Genomic DNA, 20207 nt, shown 5'->3' with positions numbered 1-20207 from the left:
CATACTGGTCATGACCTTTTGGTTACACAACTTCACAACTTCTCTAACATTTGTCACATGAGAAAAGAATTACCAAATGTTTAGGGGTGTGTTGGTAACATGGACATAAACATGCCTAAATTTGGTGCTTATCTTACCATAGCCTACTGTTGCTTTCACAGCAGTGGTGTCATTGCATCATTGCACCAAATTTTTGTTGCATGTACATGTTTGTTTATATATATATATATATATATATATATATATATATATATATATATATATATATATATATATATATAAAATGAAAAGCAGTGATTCTGAAGAAATTGTGAAAATTAACTATGGTTTAAACCAAAAAACAAATTTTTATTAAATCATTGTTACATAAAATATTTATTGTTTTCAAAAAACAGAGTTAAACCATGGTTGCTGTAGTAAAAAAAACATGGTTACCACACTTTTACCACAAAAAACATGGTTAATTTTACTAAGGGATTGTATGTGTGCAAAGTAGGCAAGTATGTATTGAGCAATTACAGTATGTTAACGAACGTAGTTTGTGACGTCGTAGTATATAGATGTTAGAATAAAACATAATTATAATCGAAGTGGCAGATTTTGTTTTATCAATGTATTACTAACATACATTTGACTGCACACTCGCAGTTATGTTTAGATACTGTTAACTGGTCCTGTACAAATGTACAGTAGCCTACAAACAAAAATGAAGGAACCAAAAATACAAACTCATTTGATCTGTCGTTCAATAGCGCCGCCTAGCGGTTTTCCGAATCCGTTTTACCAGTGACAGTCACGTGTTCAAAACGCGCATGCGCAGTACTGCGTAAGCTCATTAACATCACCGCGCTCGCGCTGCTTGTTTTCAAACAAGATGAACGCGCCGCCAGCATTCGAGTCGTGTTTGTTATTTGAGGGGGGGGAAAAGTAAGTGCGCCGTATTTTGCTTTCAAGTTATTAAAGTGATGCATAGTTACAATAAAACATAAGCTCACTTTGAACAAATAAAGCACGCGCAGGGCTTAGCTTGTAAGCTAACGACTGCCAGTAATACTTAGCATGGATTTGTAGCAGTTTTTACAAACCCATGGTGTTAAATTTATACGTTAGCTTTCCCTAAGGTATTTTTTAAGAGAATACAACAGCTCAATGTTCTCATTAAACTACCTTTCTACAGGATCACAATAGTTAAGGACACCAAGGTGCCAAATGCCTGTCTCTTCACACTGAATAAGGAGGACCACACGTTGGGGAACATCATTCGGTCGTAAGCACCTCATGCATATTTAAATCGTTTTTATTACTCTGACGTTTTATTGGTAGCCTGTATGTATAACCATTTAAAACTATGTTCAATTCCCATCAGACAACTGCTGAAAGACCCCCAGGTGCTGTTTGCTGGATATAAAGTTCCCCACCCTCTCGAGCACAAGATTGTGATCCGAGTTCAGACAACACCAGACTATAGTCCACAAGAAGCCTTCACTAATGCGATCACTGACTTGATCAGCGAGCTGTCACTTCTGGAGGAGCGATTCAGGGTATGTGTCCAGTGTATTGCAATCATGTAGTTAGATGAATGACAGTAATACTGGTTAAAAGGTATAGTTCACCCAAAATGAAAACTTGCTGTTTTATTACTTATTCTCAGGCCATTCAATATGTTGGTGACATTTTTCTTCAGTAGAACGATAAAAAAGTTATTGTGCAGAAAACTGGTTTCTGCCACTTTGAGAGTTTTAAAAGCAGATATAATACTCACAGCTCCTCGTGAAATATGGTCTTGAAATCATTCAATCATTTTTTGCAAAAAAACAATGTTATTTACTAACGCCTTTGGCCGCGTCCGAAACACTGATCAATATAAATGACTGGATTGCGCATGACGTGACAATTGTGAAGCCACTGCGCCGCCATATTGGTATGCCCAAACATTCTATTAAATTATTAGGAAGTTATCTGATTTTAATGATAAAACACTACTTTACCATCCTCCGTTTTTATATCTGAAGTCTCCCTATACATTTTTATAACGCGAACGTTCTAATCATGTACATTGTTATTTATTGACAGTTGTACATTTTACTTTTTTTAAACAGTGAGTTACTGTATACATTCATCTTCATTATAGTATCAGATCAGCGGACCGAACGCAGAATATGTATTAGTCACAAACGTGCTCATTCTGAAATCTAAATAAATAATCATGCTATAAGTTAGTGATGGGGGATACCAGTTATTTTCTTGTCGATCCGATACCAAGTACTTTTAAGACAAGTATCACCGATACCAATACCGATTCCGATACTTCTATGAATTTTTTTATCTATGTATTAAAGTGATTTTATGGGGTCTTTTGATAGCCATCATTAATAATATCAAATAAAATAGACATGACAACTTTTTGCACTGAACATTTATTACAAGATTTTTTCCCTTTATACTTTTTTGAGATAAAAAAATTAAATTCTGACATTAAAAATTTACTATTGATCCTATTTTTTATAATGATAAAATCTGCTGCTTTTGAAAATAAAATAAAACCCTGATAAAAGTCAGTAAACTCGAATGCACTGAAAATCAAACAAGGGATGACAGTGAGGCTGCACTTCGTCGTGCTCTCTAAGATATTTTGCTTTTTGATGCTTTGTCATATTTGTTGTATTACCAAAATGGCGTATTTCTTGTTGTTCAATGTCACACGAGGCTTCGCATTATTAACTGACCGCAACAATGCACTTAAACCCATTTTTAAACCTGTTTGCACTGTGTGCTGGTAGTGACTGAGCGAATGAACACAGCGGAAGGAGATGGGACTGAATGAGCGAACGCGGTGATACAGCGGAAGAAGATATAGTTCCCACTGACGTTACGATTTAAGTGTATTTATATACAAAACGGCGTCCAACTATTACTTAAAATTCTAAAATCACTTGTTAAAAATAAACAAACAAATAGAATCGATACTTGTACTTGAGAATCGATCCTTTTGATACCAAGGCATGATCAGAAATATCGATACTTTAGGATCGATCCGCCCATCACTACTATAAGTACCGTATGTGCATGAAATGATTTACTGGTTTTGTAATAATGTTATGTCAAACAGTATTGTTTTTGTTTGTACAGTAAAATGCGTTAATGACGTTAATGGCATGTAACATCATAACTTAAGGGTATGTGTTTTGACACGGGCCAGTAGTAACCACATAGCAAAAAAGACATTCAAAACACTTAAGCGGTGTGTTCTGCATAGACGATCAGGGAGTGTTTTTAATTTCTATAGAAAGTGAGACCCAGACAAGTCTTTTTTATTTACCTTTACATAAAACCTTCCTACATAATATAAAAACATTCTGTGGAATATAATCTTGATATCTTAAAGGCGGGGTGCATGATCTCTGAAAGCCAATGTTGTTATTTGAAACCACCTAAACAAACACACTCCTACCCCAATAGAATCTGGACCTTCTTTTGATAGTCCCGCCTCACAAATACACAACCCAGGCAACGATGTCGGTTAGTAGACACGCCCCTTACTGCCGATTTGCTACAAGTGTATTTTGGTTCTTGGCCCGACCCTGAAGTGTTTTTCAAAAATCATGCACCCCGCCTTTAGATATTGACTGAATAAAGGCTTGTCAAAGATTTAAAACTTTGATGCTCATCTCATAATTAGATTGATTTAACTGTCGTATTCACAAATGTACTTTTAACTGTCTTGTTGTAAAAATTCAGTAGTGTCTGTTTCAAAGACTGATGTGACGCTTTCTTCATTTTAGGTTGCCATCAAAGACAAGCAGGAAGGAATTGAATGAAGAACACCTACACTCTATTGGATGATAACTAATCCTCAATTGGCTGGATTTAAACTCTTATTGGGTTACAGTGTGCCCTCCACCTCATATATTTATTTTCTCAGAAATGATGAAATAAGCTAAATGGCACTCATCAGTCATGAAACATTGCAGCTGTTATGAACTTGGAGATCCTCCAAGATGGTTTTCTAAACAATACATGCTGGTATAAAAAACGAGGCTTGCATACAAATTGAATTTATAATTTACAAGAAATGAATTTCCTTTCATGTGTCTTACTCATGTTTTGTAATTAATAATAAATGACTTTTTTATATTAAAGTGTCCTCTGGTTTTGTGTTAATTTAACATGCTGGATATTGTTTAGTCGATTTAAATCCGTATATAGTAGGAACTATTTGGGCTTAGGTTGTTTCTGTGGGGGCGCATTAAAGTGACGCACGTGTGTAGCTTAATGGCTACCGGAGGAGAACTGAGTCGCGCTTGTGGTTGTAAAGGCATAAGAACATGTTTGAGATGCGAAGGACAGAAGTCTAAACAACATAATTTGGAAAATAATGACCTGGTGAGTCTGTACTACATTGGTTCGGTAGGTTGCACTATGATCATTTAAAATGGACGAAGTTTTATGTGTCCCGGTTCGGGTATTGATAAAAGTTTGCTTGCAGGTACATTACGACTTTACTTATGATCCCGTAACAAAGTCGGCAGTACGAGAAGTGAACGGTGATCGACAGTCTTTTGCGTTTCCTGGAATATTTTTGTTGGAAAATTTCGTGTCAGAAGATGAAGAGGGAGAGCTGGTCGCTGCTATGGACCAAAACCCCTGGAGGGAATCTCAATCTGGCAGACGGAAACAGGTAAATAAGGAAAATTTAAAGTATGTTGAAATGATAAAAGATTGAACTGACCTGATTATGTAGCAAATAACATGGGCATAAGCTTTTCTATGCTGTAACTGGTCATCTTTTCTTTTGTAATCTTTAAGCTTATTTGCAGTTCCCCTTTAAAGGTGCAGTGTGTAAATTTTAGCGGCATCTAGTGGTGAGGTTGCGCATTGCAACCAACGGCTCAGTCCACTGCTCACCCCTCGCTTTTGAAATGCATAAGCAGGGCTCTCAAGTTTTATCAAAAGTTTGGAGTGAGATTTCATCTGTTAGGGGAGGAGCCACTTAAATATTTGCAGCAGCGACCCCTCGGCCCCAACCAATTCTCTCAGGTTTTTGGTAGCAGTTAAATTTAATATATTGTTTATAATTGATTAGCACAAATAGAAATTATAACAGTTGGGAAATCTAATTAAAGACAAAGTCATAGAAATTAAATACATTGTTTTATTTCAAAAATACAAATATATAAAAAATTGCCCCAAATGAGCCAACTGAACAGCAACATTGCAGAACTTGCCCTGAGCATACTTGCAATACAAGGTGTGTTTGTGTGACATCTTTTAAACAGATAAATGCAATGATTAATGTATACATTGGCAGGATATAAACATTACTAAAATAAAAGCCAGAGTATAGCTGAATAGCTAAAAAGAGTATGAATAAAGTATAATTTGAAAATAATGAAATAAATGAAAATGAAATATCTTGTCCTTTCCATTCCCAGGTGAAAAAAATACTATAGTAATTTATAGTGTTTTTGACCCATACTATAGTAATGTACTTGAATTAATTTGTTGTGGTAATTCTATAGTTGCTGTGATAACATAACAACTATAGTAATATAAAGTAAACGTATTACTTTATCCAATACTGTACTACATTGTCTACAACTATAGGGTATAATATACTAGAATATACACTACAGATTACTGTAGTATAAACTAAAGAATACTAACGTTAGAGTATTTATTACAGTTTATCAGTTCACTACTATAGTTAATACAGAGTATGCTGTAGCAATCATTAACAAAGTGTTGTAAATACTATAATATACTAAAATTTACTATACTATTAGTATGGTTCAAAAACACTATAGTATTTCCTATAATATTTTTCACCTGGGATTGTTTCAGGTAGCCTCTAGTGTTTAGTACTTTCCTAAAGTTAAAGCTAATTCTGATTGCAAAGCAGTTCGATTTTTTTAATCAATAATAATTTACCTCGGCTATATTTCCCAACAACAGTTTTTATTATCTTTGATCACATTTTTGTGATGTCATCCAAGAATCGTAAAATCAAATTGCTATAAAAAAGAATGCGTTACCTACCGCTTTCATCGGATTCTTCTCTTCCAACTGCCACTTCGTCTGTGTGACGTGAGAATCTATGTTGCCTAGTAACGAATGTGCTTGCAGCAGGATCACGAAATTTACCCAGAAACAACAAATTCTGATTTCTGATTGGCTGGTAGGTGACAATTATATCAGGATGTCTAGTGTGACCGTGTCCGCGGCTCGACAGATATGAACTCGGCAGAGAACTTCTCTCCTGTGCCTCGTTCATTAATTGTATAGAGTGGGAAAAGTTTTCTTATTTTTTCAGCGTGAGAAATACAAGGTGTGGCGTGTGAGCGTGTGAACTTACTTAAATGCGTGAGTCTCACGGTGAATGCGTGAGACTTGAGAGCCCTGTGCATAAGCTACGTTAGTCACCGCCGGAAAACTAGCATCACAAGTCATCGTCGGAGACAAATTGGTAAAAAAAGTTTGTCCGTTAAGGGCTTCTGTCGAAACATGGCAGCACAAAATGGTGACTTCCACGTAAGGTGACCATCTGTGTATGTAGATAAAAACGTCTCATTCTAAGGTAATAAAAACATAACGGTACATTATAAAAAGGTCTTTACACACCCCTGATAATATAGTTTTGTATATAATTTTGCATTTCTGTCAAGAGATCCTTCTAAAAATTACACACTGCACCTTTAAATAGTCCTGCGATGTGACGTAAGCATTTTAGAAGTGTTTCATTAATGTGAGATCATAAAAACAGAATGGATTTTCTATAAAATTTTCTATTACAAGGCACATAAAAAAGAACAAGAGTCCATTTAAAATGAGTTATTACTATATGAACAAATATCATAATTTGGATAAAAACTGGTAATGTTAGTATGTGATGTCACTTTGCCAATTTATCCATTGTTTTATAGTCATTGCTGTCACTAGTATCCTTTTAATGTTGTCACAATATCCTTTATTTTATTCAAAGGACTTCGGACCGAAGGTGAACTTCAAAAAACAACGGGTCCGCGTGGGGGACTTCACCGGTTTACCTGCTCTCAGCCGCTGCCTGGTGGAGAGGATGACACAGATACCCCTGTTGTCTTCATTCAAACCTGTAGAACAGTGCAATTTAGACTATGATCCGATCAGAGGCTCTGCTATTGATCCTCATTTGGATGACAGCTGGCTGTGGGGAGAGCACTTGGTCACCATCAACCTGCTCTCCAAAACCGTTCTCACAATGAGTTTAGATCAGGGATGGGGAGACATGGAGATTGGGGAGGTGAGAGTTGCAGTGCATCTACCTCGGAGGTGTTTGGTCGTAGTTTTTGGAGAGGCACGGCATCGGTGGAAACATGCCATACACAGAAAAGACATTCATGGGCGCAGGGTGTGCAGCACTTTCCGAGAGCTCTCTGCTGAGTTTTTGCAAGGAGGGGAACAGGAAAAGCTGGGCTCTCAATTGTTAGATATAGCACTGAAATTCAGTGGTGTACCCCTTTAAAAGTCCTCTGCTTGCATAAATGAATGTATAATTGTTTTTTGCACCCCAACGGAAATAAGAGGTTTTAATTTTCATTTAAATAAACACTATTTTGTATTGTATTCTAGAGTTGTCAATGCGTTTCTGTAGCTAATGTACTCATTTAAAGGTGCCATAGAATAAAAAAAACTAGGATTTGTATTTACCTAGGCATAGATGAATAATAAGAGCTCTGTACATGGCAATGACATATCGTGAGCCTCAAACCAGTTTGTTTCCAAATTTTTATGTAAACCTTGTGCATGCAAAAGACTATTGGAAAACAGGCAAATCTCTGCATAACACCGACTGTGATGTAACAGCCGAGATGTACGCCCCAACATGTTTACTAATGTGACGACCTGGCATGAACCTCAGGCAGAGCTCAACATTATTATTCATGACCTCTCCAAATAGGGCAAAAATAGGCTATTTCATTCAAAGGACAAATCTTAGGGTTGTAAATGGACCTGTAAAAAACGTTTCTGGATAATTTTTGTACTTAATAACGTTACATACCTTCTATGTAGATATCAAAGAACAATTAAACACATTATTTCAATGCATTTTTTGGCACCTTTAACACACATCTTTACCCATTTATTATATATATATATATATATATATATATATATATATATATATATATATATATATATATATATATATACATATACATATACATATACATATACTTTTTTTTCATGTATTTATAAAATATGGCTCTTATTCTGAGATTGAGAAATGTCTCGGTTTACTGTAGGTAGAACTTTATTTAACCTCCTACGACCCGATCTTTGGTTTGTCTTTTTTCATATTTCGTCCAGCTATTTTGGGGTGAGAAAGAAACCATAAATATAATAACCAAAAAAATTTCTTTGAACATGAAGCAGTGTATTTGTTCACGTTTGTGTACAACAGGTTCCAGTTACACAGAATTAAGTATTATGGTGCAAACAATAAAAGTGAAGTCTTAGGAGGTTAAAAGATTACTTTGAAGTTAATAAAAGAAAATGTTCATGTTCGCGCAAGAAATGCCACACTCAATATGGCGGAAGGATGACGACACAAAATCATGACTTCATCTGGGGTCAAAGTTCATTCATTTTCCCGGGAAAATAATAAGCGTGTTCGACTTTTGCGGCGCTGCCCAGACCGATCGCCGCTTGACGTCAAAGTACCGCGAGAGCGATTCGAAAGATAGGCTGTTAAACCGCTCTCGCGGTACTTTGAGGCCATATGCAGATCGGTCTGCGTAGGAAGTCGAACACGTCTAGACGTTTTACACCACGTGACTACACATTTTCAAAACTTCAGTATTACTTACATCTCGGATGCTTAGCAGAAGAAGAAGGTATGTAGCCTAAATTGACTTAAAGTGTATTCGTTTTATTCCGACGTCTGAATAGACTTGTATAAACAAGCAACGTGCAGAATCTGCTATGCTTATGTAGTACATAACACTATAACCGTAATAACGTTGCTTCATGATGTCATACTATGACTTATTTCCCTAAAATTGCTGTTGCTCTCATTTTCATCGTTATATCCTGTGATCCAAAGGTGTGAATTCCTGCTAGTCCCGTGTCATTACATAACAATAAGAATCCCAATGTGAACTCCTGCTCGTACATAACAATAAGATGTATGTCTGACACCTAAACACCCAATAGTATGAGATTTACAAAGTATCCGAAACCTGAAATCCCTTTATAAAGTCTGAAATACTCCCATACTTACACTTTCACTGTTTGCAGCCATGGAGAAGTTAACAGAGAAGATACTGCTGGAGAAAGGGTCCCCAAAGACAAACAAATTGGACCAGATAAAGACCCTCAAGTAAGTGATGTGTTTTTATAGTTTATTTATACACTGTGTGTTGTATTTTATTAATAGGAAAATACTGCTACGGCCTCCCAAAAATAAATAATTAAATACTGCAGTATACTTTATTATACAGTAACACAGTAAATGTTATACTACATTGATGTATACCAGTGGTTCTCAAACTGGGGTCGAGATGGTGCCAGGGGGGCCCCAGTTTTATGACATTTTATAAAATACATTCATTTATCATGAATTCTGTGTAATTAAACATAAAAAATACGGCTACTAACCAAGAGCACTACTTTGTATAACTTAATATGTTTGTTTAATTAAAATGTTACATTTTAGAATTTTTTTTTGTCATAAATTTCTTTGGGGGGGCCGCGAAGGAATGCACCGCACCCAAGGGAGGCCGCACGCGGAAAAAGTTTGAGAACCACTGATGTATACTACAGCATTTTGTAGTATCAAATATAGCCTATGAATAAAATAATGTAAATATTGTATACTTTATTATTTACTATTATACTGTAGTATATTATAGGAATTATACTACACTTTGGTATACCACTGTATTTTAGCCTAGTGTCAGCAAATAAACTGTACTAAAGTTTGTGGTACTGTGGTAAAGAAAGAAAAACACTGTAGTATGAATTTTACTAAAGTAAATCTAATAGTATACTACTATGATTTTCATCTCCATAATGTATTGTCTGGTGATGATTAAACGCATTTTCTGGTCTCTCTAGTCTCTCACGCATGAGTCTGAAGAGCAAAGATCTGCCTGTGCGTCTGCTATCTAAACTACACAGCTTGGAAAAGTTGGATTTGTCTGGCAACACACTGCAAGAGTTTCCTAAGGGTGTGCACCTTCCTTGCCTAAAGATCCTGGATTGTTCAAACAATGATATGGAGGATGTGCTGTCACTGGAAAGCCTGAGTAACCTGGAGGAACTCCGACTGGATGACAACTTCTATCTGACCGTGAGAATTACTCTTTAGTCCAAATCTTGCACTTTTATACACCTGAAATTAGATCTTGCTATTACATTTCTTATTATTGATGAATACGGTTGTGTTCCTGCAGCTCAATTGGTAAAGGTATTGTGTTAGCATCAAAAGGGTCATGGGTTTGATTTACAGGGAACACACACAGTTGCTTTGGATGAAAGTGTCTGTAAATGCATCAATGTAAATACTGATACTGATGCTGTTTGTGAATGTTTTTTTTTTTTTTAGGTTAATGATGAACACAAAGTCATCTTTCTGTTACCTAAGTTGAGGATGTTCAATGGTAAGGATATCAGCTCTACAGGTCATCACATTCGCCATGGCAGCACTGAAATTCTCAGGAAGAGGGTAAGAACTGACATTTACACTTTTTAGCCATTTTTAGGAAATAATTGAAAGGAATATATACACTAGTCAACATTTGAAGTGGATCAAAAAAAGTTAATCAAAGTTGTATTAGGACAAGAATGGGTATTGGTATTAAGACAACTTTTCTAAAAGGTTTTGATCCACTTCAAATGTTGACTGGTTTATTTTGTTTGTGATATTTCTTTCAGTTTTCTGTTTAAAAAAAACATATAGTTTCAGGTTTGCACATTCCCAATATATCTATAAAAGTTGAGTCGTTTGTCTTTGTGTGTTTCTATTTGCTAATCTGTATAAAAAAAATGACAAAATCATAATTTAGCTGATATATGTATTTTATATGAACTGTTTCTCTTCATTAAAGGAAAACACCACAATTTTTTTATATTTTACTATGTTTTTACCTCAACTTAGACAAATTAATACATACCTATCTTTTTTCAATGCATTCACTTAATCTTTGTACAGTACGTTGTGAATGTGTTAGCATTTAGCCTAGCCCTATTCATTCCTTAGGATCCAAACAGGAATGAATTTAGAAGCCAGTAAACACTTTTATTTTAAGCGGATAGAAAATGATAACTATATTGTATGGTGGAAGAGCACTTAGTTTGCAGCATTTCGATCTTGGGCGCAGTAATATTGATGGAAGTTTAAGCGAGAGGGGGAGTAGTCAGGAGTGATTGATGTTACTGCACGCTGAGGTCAAAGTGCTGCAGGCTAGGTGCCATACAATATGGTTCTCATTTTTATCTGCTTAAAAAAACATTTGATTTTGTGACACCATACTTACTCATGTAACTACTCATGTAAGAGTCTTTAAATAGGAAAAACATGGACGTGTTTCGTGGCTTCTAAATTCACCCCTGTTTGGAGCCATGGCAATGAGTGGGGCTAGGCTAAATGCTAACACATTCACGAGGCGCTGTACAAAGATTAAAAGTGCACGCATTGAATAAAGATAGATATGTATTAATTCATCTAAGTTGAGGTAAGAACAGTAAAATATTGAAAAACGATGGTGTTTCCTTTAAGCAAAGCAAAAATCTCATCTTGCACAAGAAGCTAATCATTTCAAACTCGCAAAAAAAAACCCAAATGCGAATTGTGTGCATTTCCATCAAGTTGTTTGAGCGAATGACAAAGATATTAGTAAGCTAGTAACCACCAGTAAATAAGCAAGGCACGCTTAGAAAATTACGATTAGGCAAGTTATAAAGTTACTAGCAGTGCAGCTTGCAATTGTCAAACTAAATCCTGTGCACAGAAGAAGGAATGCAGCATTTTTGATGCAGGTACTAGCAAAAAGGGCATTGCAACGTCGTCGAGCGCCATATTATGGTAAAGACAACGTCAGCTGATACAGCTAGACCAGGGGTGGGCATCGAGGGCCGCAGTCCTGCAGAGTTTAGCTTCAACCTTAATCGAACACACCTGAATGTCATTTCCAAACAGTCCTGAAGACTTCAATTAGATTTTTCAGCTGTGTTTGATTAGGGTTGGAGCTAAAGTCTGCAGGGACACTGGCCCTCAGGACCAGGAGTTGCCCACCCCTGTGCTTGACGATCAGTCTCGTGGGTTTAATGTTCGCTACATCAGAATTTATTCGGCAAATGCGTTTCCATCTCCCATTATTCGCATTTACTCTTTTTCGCATAAGTCAAAAACCACCACAAGCGAGCGTACATTTTTTTTTTTTTTGCGATTTTTATTCAAAATTTGGGGTTTACATCACTAGGTCTGTCGCGATAATGACTATATCGACTTGTCGCACGATAAGTAAACGTAACCTGTTTTTTTTTTTTTTTTGAGAGAGAGAGAGAGAGAGAGAGAATCAATATATTGCCATAGTGTTTACATGTGTGTGTGTGTGTGTGTGTGTGTGTGTGTGTGTGTGTGTGTGTGTGTGTGTGTGTGTTTGTTAGCATAAAAATAAATGTCATTAGCATTTTAGCCGATCGCAATTGTCATTTTCGACTGTCTGTCTCGTAAGACTGGCACGCGCAGCTCAGGGTCCACATGATCGAGCACGTACACACACAGAGACCGGACAGTGACAGGCGAAGAAAGCATTACTCAAGCTGAAATTTCATGTTTGAAAGATTAAATCCGACTGGAGTTGGTTTTAAAGCTACAACCCGCATCTCTGACGTGAATGAGACGTAAGGAGAGGAAATTACATCATACGTCATCTGTAACATAACCATAACATCTAGGGGTGGTTTCCCAGACAGGGGTTATCTTAAGCCAGGACTAGGCCTTAGTATAATTAGGAAATATAACTAGTTTTAACAAACATAACTTACTAAAACATTACCGGCGTGCATTTTGAGGCAAAACAAAGGGCACTGATGTATTTTAAGATATGTCAGTTCTAACATTTATTTTAGTCTAGGACTAGTCTTATCCCTGTCCGGGAAACCGCTCCCTAGTGTTTAGATCTGAGGTGTAGTAGCTATTATAAACGTGACCGTGTGTAACACTCGACAAAAGCAATAAACCCTGTAAAGCTGGGATTTTTATTGAACAATGACTATTAGTTTAATATCTAAATGCATATTTTATAAGATTTATTTATGTTTTAAATATTTAGAATATTATTTTATTTTTTGCATTCCAATTTCATATTAATATATGAATATATATTAATAAATTTTACATCTTTATATTCTTAAAAATCTAAGTTGTGTTCTTAACAAAGATGTACTTACATTATTATGCTATTTTATTGTCATATCTATTCAGTGACATAAAATGATTTGAAAAAGACAATACTATAGACCAATTAACCAACTTATGTAAAGTAGCTATCGTGACAGGTATGTTATCACTTGTTTCTTATGCAATACTTTAAATGAGCAATAAAATCAGTGTGATGGAAACCCATCTACAGACGCATCTGAATTTTTTGTGAGAATCAGAATGGTCCCTAATACAAATCATTGTTCGCACTTGTAAAGTAAAGTGATTTCATGGGGTCTTCAAAACAGTTAGACTAACTATTAAATGTTTTCCCTGTGTTTTTGGCAACGTTTAGGTAATTGCTGTTTGGGAACGAACCTTCAGTCTCCCAGATCCGGTTACACAACAAAGTCTGGCAAGTGTTGAGAAGAGCTTTGTGAAGGATGCTTGCGCCCAAATTAAATACGGTCCCAGTTCTTTGAGTGAATACACAAAATGGAGGGTGAGTATTCTGGTGTGAATTTGTATGCAGTGATTCTCGGCACAGACGTTGCATTCATGGTTCGCATGAATTGTTTTGCTATTATGGATGGCACATCTCATTTGTTTCGCTTTTCTAGGTTGAAATGATCGCAAAAGAATACTTGCAGTCACTGATTTGCAGTGAAAAAGAAGTCAGTGTTACAACTCCATCAAAGAAGGATGAGGTAAACCCAATCAGATTTTACATTGAAAGATGCTGTTATCCAAAGTGACTTTTTTTATCAGCATATCTGTTCACTGGGTTTGAACAAATGACCTTACAGATTAAAGATAATAAGTGCAGAGGCGACTATAAGTAGGTCATTGCAGTAAAATGTAATGGTTTGCATGGATACAAATCTCTGAAAATTGGAAATAATACTTTTTATACCATTTAGGCTCCTGCTGGAAGACAAACGTGTGATCTTGGAGCTAAAATGACCACAAGTCCCCAAAAGAGGACCAGAAACAACACTGAAATCACTGCAGAGGCCAGTCCGCGAAAGTCAAGTCGCGTGACGAATGCCACTACTGTTGAAGCAAGCCCAAGAAAATCCACTCGACTGCCGAGTTCTCCACTTAAAACCGAAATTACGCTATCCAGCCCCAGAAAACATACCAGAGCGACCGAGGCGGCTATAGAAGGCAGTCCGAGGAAATCAAGCCGCCTTGAAAGCGTTCCACAAAAGGGTGCTAGCAAAACTGAAACCCCTAGAAAGACGCCTAAGAGCCCTGCCGTTTCCACTCCCACGTCAAGACTGGCTAAATGTGAAAGTCCGATAAAAGCGGTTAAAGATCAGCCCACGCCTCAAAAGGGCAAACAGACCACAGCCAAAACGGAAAAGGGTACACCTCAGAAAACCACCAAAACTAAAAATACCAAAGTTTCTCAGGTAAAACACGGTTTTGTTTTGGTAATTTCCTTGATTGTTGTATTTGCATATGTATAGTCTGAGGATTCTTGATGTCAGATCATTCTTGATTGCCCATTCATTTGCACATCTTTAATGGGCGTCTCTCTCTCTCCTGCGGTTTTAGGAGCCGGTAAGTCTTCAGCCCCTCCACGTCCTGCAGTGCCACAGTCGACAGGATAGTCCGGATGACTTCAAAACCCAGCTTTGGGCCTGTGCGTTCGAACCCCCACAGGACTGCAATGGCGGTGAGCATCGTCAAACAATCAGTGCTATTGAAAGACATCAGTGCTTGACCGGTGTTACTGTGGCTTAGTGGGCATTAGCAACACAAAGGTCTTGGTTTGATACCATTGAACATAGGCGTTTTTATAAACAAATGAAAGGATGACGTGAACTTTACTGCTTTGCTCCCATTGGTAGTCGCTTAAAGTTCAACTTTTCTTAACCTTCTTGTGTCGCTAGACACACCCATCCGGTCGCCAACGTTTACTTTCGCTTGTGTCGCTAAGCTTCAATTGAAATGTATGAGATTGCATCGCTGGCGGTCTGAATGGGGCGTTAGTCGCTTAGAATCTCCTAGGGGTGGGCGATAAACCGGTAGACATGATTAACCGGTAGAAATTTGTCAACCGATAGAGATTTTGGACTATCGTCTCTATCGAGGTTACGCGCCTACGTCACGCTCCTGTGCGTGTTGTCATAAAAACGTAACGTTTGTACACGTGTTTAAGCACCGCAGTTTTAAAACAAGTTATTTTAGGCCATTGAGAAACAAACAACAGATCTATATGCGTGTGCTCTTTCTGTCGCGCGACCGCTTTTTCTGTCTGTGAGGAGCGCGCAAGTCGCGCATCCGCTGCTCATTAAGCTCATGAACACTTTTCCCTCTTTATTGGCCTTAAATACATATATGCGTCAAATTCCCCTCTTTGCAGTATCCTCATAAACACGACCATATGGTGCTTATGAGAAAGTGAACCGCTAAATGAGAACGCATGTGTAATAGGGTCCGGACTTTGGTCTTAAAGGGGAAGTTACCTAATTTTGCTTCTGTCTGTCACTCATGTTTATCAAACAGCATTGAGAGAAAATCTCTCACTGCTCTTGACTAAATCACTTTTCTACCTTAAAAAAAAAATTAATAATCATATCGCCCACCCATAGCATCTCCTAATGCGCAAATGTAAATGCATTTTTAAGTTTATTTTACCTCTTGTTATCATTTATGTTAGATATCGGTGAGTCTCGAACAGTTGCTACGTGTGGCGGGGAAACTTTATGCGTGATTGACTGTGAGTCCGGACACGTGCTGAAGAAATACAAGATTCCTGGTGAGGTGAGTGCCAAACTGCTTTGAATTTGGTGCAGTGCCATCCTTCACCACAAGGGGGCTGTGGTGTATTGTTCGTTAATGACGTTTCACATTTACATGTGTTCATTTGCAAAATCTTTTATCAGAGGAATGAGGATGAATGATGGAATGAAAATAAAATTAAATGGACAAAAAGTCTTAAATGGGACCGAATTCAAACTGACCTGTTTTCTAAGTGTAAAGACAAAATAATCAACCTGTCTCTGTGTTTGACTTTCATGCACTGGGTAAATCCGTTCTCTATTTTTGTGTAGGAGTTCTTTTCCCTCGCCTGGTCCACGGTGCTGATGTCCAGGACTGGTGGTTCTGCCCGCCCCTGTAATATCCTGGCTGCTGGTGGTACAAGGGGTCTGGTCAAGCTCATTCATCCCAGAGTGAACCTGGCATTCGGAGAGTTTCGAGTCAGTCGAAAAGCCATTTCCATCGTGCGCTTCAGTCCGTGCAACGCTAGCTTTCTCTTCAGTGAGTAAAAGAACGAGAGGATTTGTGATTAGAAGTTGTTTGAGCTTTTTATTAACAATTACTTTAAATTTTTTAGCTGGGACGTATGAAAAAAAGATCATTTTGTGGGACATTGGTGGACTTGATCGTGACTACAACTTCAAAACCAGGTTTGGCATTGGTTAACTGAAGAGATCAGATGCAAAACCCTCTAAGTGCGTACGACTTTTTTTTATAAATGAGCATGATTTATCAGGCTCATGTTTAGGTTCAATAATTTTACTTTAATGGAAATGAAAAGGTTATTAGTCAGTTATTAAAATGCCTTATTTTCACATTCCATTGGTATTTAACAAATTTGACTGTCTTTCATTGCAAAACCCTCTAAGTGCATGCCAGCTTTTTTGGCAAAAATCTCCACTTTTAGAAGAGTCCACGTTTTTTGGACAAACAGTAAACAGCTGTAAAATCACTAAAGATGCAACTAGAACATTGCAAATGATGAAAGTCAGAATGTAAACTGAACCATACATTAGGGGGCGCTGTGATCCATGTCACTGCCACTTTCGGATTGTATTCAGGTGCATGTACTTACAAGGGACACAAGTTTAAATGTGATTCACAGTCGTTTTGCACAACATCGTTCATCTAATTCATCTTTCATGCACTTAGAGGACTTTGCGTTACTTTGTGGCGTTAAGCGGATTTTTACAACAAAGCGATATTTCTAAATGGATTGAGCAGATTTAAAAGTATTTGGTTAAATGATTAGTCCATTTTCTTAAAAAAATCCAGTTAATTTACTCGCCACCATGTCATCCAGGATGTTGGTGTCTGTCTTTGTTCAGTCGAGAAGAAATTATGTTTTTTGGGGAGAGCGTTCCGGGATTTTTCTCATTTTGGTGGACTTCAATGGACCCCAACACTTAACAGTTTTGATGCAGTTTAAGATTGCAGTTTCAAAGGACTCTAAACAATCTCAAACGAGACCTAAGGGTCTTATTTAGCGGAACGATTGTCATTTTTGGCAAGGAAAAAAAATGCACTTTTAAACCACAACTTCTCATCTATCTCCAGTCCTGTGAAGCGCCAGCATGACCTCACGTAATTGCGTAATGACGTCGAAAGGTCACGTGTTACATATATGAAACGCACATTTGCGGACCATTTTAAACAATAAACTGACACAAAGACATTAATTTGCATCATTCGACATACAACAACTTTGGAATGGTCCTCTTTCTCCACACTTGTGAACACGGGCATAGTTTCGATACGTCATCCGTGACCTCTTGACGTGATGACGAATTACGTGAGGTCGCGCTGGCGCGTCACATGACCAGAGATCAACGAGAAGTTGTGGTTTAAAAGTGCATATTAAAAATGACAATCATTTCGCTAAATAAGACCCTTATGTCTCGTTTGGGATCGTTTAGAGTCCTTTGAAGCTGTGTTGAAACTTCAATTTTAAACTGCATTAAGTGTTGGGGTCCATTAAAGTCCATTAAAATTAGAATCCTGGAATGTTTTCCTCAAAAAAACATAATCTATTTCTCGACTGAACAAAGAAAGATATCAACATTTTGGATGACATGGTGGAGAGTAAATTGTCTGGATTTTTTTTAAGAAAATGGACTGATCCTTTAACATATAATGTGTGCCAAGAGCATTCGGTCAATACCATTATCTCATTTTTGACAAAGGTGGCTTTTAGCGGCTTTTGCATCTGAGCTTCTCAATGATATGCTTCCATAATTTTTTGCACTTGTTAATATTGCATTTTAACATTTTTATCCATAATGATTTCCCACAGTAAGCTGCTGGTGCTGGAAACCGGCTCCACTCCTTTGCATCTCTCCCTGCATCCAGCATCTGCAGACACACATCTCCTCTCGGCCTGTGATAAGGGACTGTTTAGCTTTGACATCCAGATCAGCAAAAACACACAGAAGAGGTTTGGTTTTTGTGAATTTTAGTGGTCATTGTACACATTGTTTTTTTGTTTTTTTTTTTCGATTAAAATTATCTGCATTTAAGCAAGACTTTACCATTTATTTTTCAGAAATGAAGAGATGGAGATTGTGTTTCCTATTTACAAGAAAAAGGAAAAGAATAACAGCTACCGTACTATTGACGGGCTGAGCTTCCTTTCTGATGATATAGTGGGTGAGTAAGCAATGGACAAAATGCAGGATTTGTTTGCCAATAAATTTCATCTATGTTGATAGTTGTACCTTTTCCTTCCAGCATCCAAGAGCCACATGCAGGGCTCGATCTACCTTTGGAGCTGGAGCGCTACGCGGGCATCATGGAATGGCAAAAAGAAAGAGGTGCCAGCTGTTGTACTGGCAGAGCTGCAGTGGTCCAGCACAGATGTCCCGTATCTGTCATTAGGCACCTGTCCAGGTATGTCATGTGGTCAAAACACATCTTCATCATTATTAATGAACCAGTCGCTGGTCCGATCAAAGCTGAAAATCGTGCGTGATTGTTTTTTGTAGGGTACGGTTATGTGGTGTGCGGTGATGAGAAAGGAAATCTGTGGACATACCACATCACAAAAACTATGATGGAAAATTTTAAGACTGGGAAAGCTATCACTGCCACTGAGGTAAGTTAACCATGACTGGAAATCAATAACAAGCTTTTAGTAAAGTCATCCAGAAAGTTGGTAATCTCATCTCCAATAATTAATTCAAAATAATCCTGTTATCGCCAGTTAAAATTGACGAACTCCTTTAATCATTTCAACAGAAGACAAAGTGGCTATAGGAGTGGTTGTTGTTTATTTGAATACATGGCCTCATGATGTCATTTTGTCTGTTTTTTCAGGTGTTGGAGTGGCCATCACCTGTTAGATCTGGAAAGGGTCCAGTAGAGGGTCCATCTATTAACAGTGTTGCCATGGATCCTGATCTCCGTTACTTGGTGGCCCTCACTGACAAGAACATGGCTGTAGTGTGGAGAAGAGCGAGCAACTGAACAACAACAGATGTCTTATTACTACCAATATCACTTTTGTGCAAAACTGCAGTTTTGCGAGGTCTTGAGGACTTAAAAAAAAATCTGTCACATTATCCATTTTAAATATTGTCTCAAAGAGACAGAGAAAGATTAATTCAGTCATCATGTATATTAGCTGATGTCTCATTATTATCAATTTTGGTCTGTTAAATGCAATTTTAATTGCAAATAGTCTCTATTTCTCTTTTTTTAGTTTGTTTTTATATTTTTAAACATTTCCCAAAATTGATCCATTGCATAGAAAAGTTGTTCAAACAAGGACTTTTGATTTATATTATGCTTCAATAAATAAACTGGTGTCATACACCAGTTTCTTAATAACTTTTTTCACGTCTCACACGTAGCTGTAAATGTCAGTGCCAAAACAACAAACAATTTTTAGCTCTGGCCATGTACATATTTACTTTTTGAAGGGGGCCATCCATAAAAAGTATTTGATTCTGTGAAATGATATTGATGGCCCATGTTTTAGGAATTGTAAAAACCTGGTTTCAATACAGAGAACATGTATATCAGGGCTTCGGCCTACCAA

The 20207-nt window shown here is 37.3% G+C and overlaps 3 protein-coding genes across 6 annotated transcripts; all 3 read left to right on the top strand.

Annotated features, from left to right (window-relative positions):
- The first annotated feature begins 99 nt into the window (after positions 1 to 99).
- On the top strand, positions 100 to 4139 carry polr2j (RNA polymerase II subunit J). The gene is made up of 4 exons (XM_073860367.1): positions 100 to 124; positions 1111 to 1267; positions 1367 to 1541; positions 3783 to 4139. Exons 1-4 carry the CDS (start codon positions 100 to 102, stop codon positions 3816 to 3818), a joined length of 393 nt encoding a protein of 130 aa, XP_073716468.1. The 3' UTR covers positions 3819 to 4139.
- Positions 4140 to 4225: 86 nt separating this feature from the next.
- alkbh4 (alkB homolog 4, lysine demthylase) lies at positions 4226 to 7599 on the top strand. 2 transcript variants are annotated; one of them, XM_055200502.2, is made up of 3 exons: positions 4226 to 4383; positions 4487 to 4678; positions 6980 to 7599. In XM_055200502.2, exons 1-3 carry the CDS (start codon positions 4273 to 4275, stop codon positions 7496 to 7498), a joined length of 822 nt encoding a protein of 273 aa, XP_055056477.2. In that variant the 5' UTR covers positions 4226 to 4272; the 3' UTR covers positions 7499 to 7599. The 2 variants fall into 2 exon arrangements, with proteins under 2 accessions (XP_055056477.2, XP_055056476.2); XM_055200501.2 differs by having other exon boundaries at positions 4228 to 4407.
- Positions 7600 to 8669: 1070 nt separating this feature from the next.
- On the top strand, positions 8670 to 19688 carry lrwd1 (leucine-rich repeats and WD repeat domain containing 1). Of its 3 annotated transcripts, none has more exons than XM_055200496.2 (16): positions 8670 to 8867; positions 9274 to 9355; positions 10093 to 10327; positions 10583 to 10702; positions 13758 to 13904; positions 14023 to 14109; positions 14323 to 14817; positions 14963 to 15083; positions 16071 to 16174; positions 16465 to 16672; positions 16749 to 16821; positions 18465 to 18605; positions 18714 to 18817; positions 18899 to 19057; positions 19153 to 19262; positions 19484 to 19688. In XM_055200496.2, exons 1-16 carry the CDS (start codon positions 8756 to 8758, stop codon positions 19631 to 19633), a joined length of 2448 nt encoding a protein of 815 aa, XP_055056471.2. In that variant the 5' UTR covers positions 8670 to 8755; the 3' UTR covers positions 19634 to 19688. The 3 variants fall into 3 exon arrangements, with proteins under 3 accessions (XP_055056471.2, XP_073717159.1, XP_055056472.2); XM_073861058.1 differs by having other exon boundaries at positions 8670 to 8870; XM_055200497.2 differs by lacking the exon at positions 8670 to 8867 and adding an exon at positions 9022 to 9161.
- Positions 19689 to 20207: the final 519 nt, after the last annotated feature.

The sequence above is a fragment of the Misgurnus anguillicaudatus genome, chromosome 22, assembly GCF_027580225.2.
Source record: "Misgurnus anguillicaudatus chromosome 22, ASM2758022v2, whole genome shotgun sequence".
Lineage (NCBI taxonomy): Eukaryota > Metazoa > Chordata > Actinopteri > Cypriniformes > Cobitidae > Misgurnus > Misgurnus anguillicaudatus.
This window is presented reverse-complemented; position numbering and strand designations above follow the sequence as displayed.

What these genes read in the sequence shown, in the direction of transcription:
- polr2j (XM_073860367.1), top strand. Translation starts at nt 100, where the DNA reads ATGGACATAAACATGCCTAAATTTG. An exon ending in TTGGGGAACATCATTCGGTC is followed by an intron (nt 1,268 to 1,366) that starts GTAAGCACCTCA and finishes AATTCCCATCAG; the next exon opens with ACAACTGCTGAAAGACCCCC. An exon ending in TTCTGGAGGAGCGATTCAGG is followed by an intron (nt 1,542 to 3,782) that starts GTATGTGTCCAG and finishes TCTTCATTTTAG; the next exon opens with GTTGCCATCAAAGACAAGCA.
- alkbh4 (XM_055200501.2), top strand. Translation starts at nt 4,273, where the DNA reads ATGGCTACCGGAGGAGAACTGAGTCGCGCTTGTGGTTGTAAAGGCATA. An exon ending in GTCTGTACTACATTGGTTCG is followed by an intron (nt 4,408 to 4,486) that starts GTAGGTTGCACT and finishes GTTTGCTTGCAG; the next exon opens with GTACATTACGACTTTACTTA. An exon ending in AATCTGGCAGACGGAAACAG is followed by an intron (nt 4,679 to 6,979) that starts GTAAATAAGGAA and finishes TTTTATTCAAAG; the next exon opens with GACTTCGGACCGAAGGTGAA.
- lrwd1 (XM_073861058.1), top strand. Translation starts at nt 8,756, where the DNA reads ATGCAGATCGGTCTGCGTAGGAAGTCGAACACGTCTAGACGTTTTACA. An exon ending in GACCAGATAAAGACCCTCAA is followed by an intron (nt 9,356 to 10,092) that starts GTAAGTGATGTG and finishes TGGTCTCTCTAG; the next exon opens with TCTCTCACGCATGAGTCTGA. An exon ending in ATGACAACTTCTATCTGACC is followed by an intron (nt 10,328 to 10,582) that starts GTGAGAATTACT and finishes TTTTTTTTTTAG; the next exon opens with GTTAATGATGAACACAAAGT.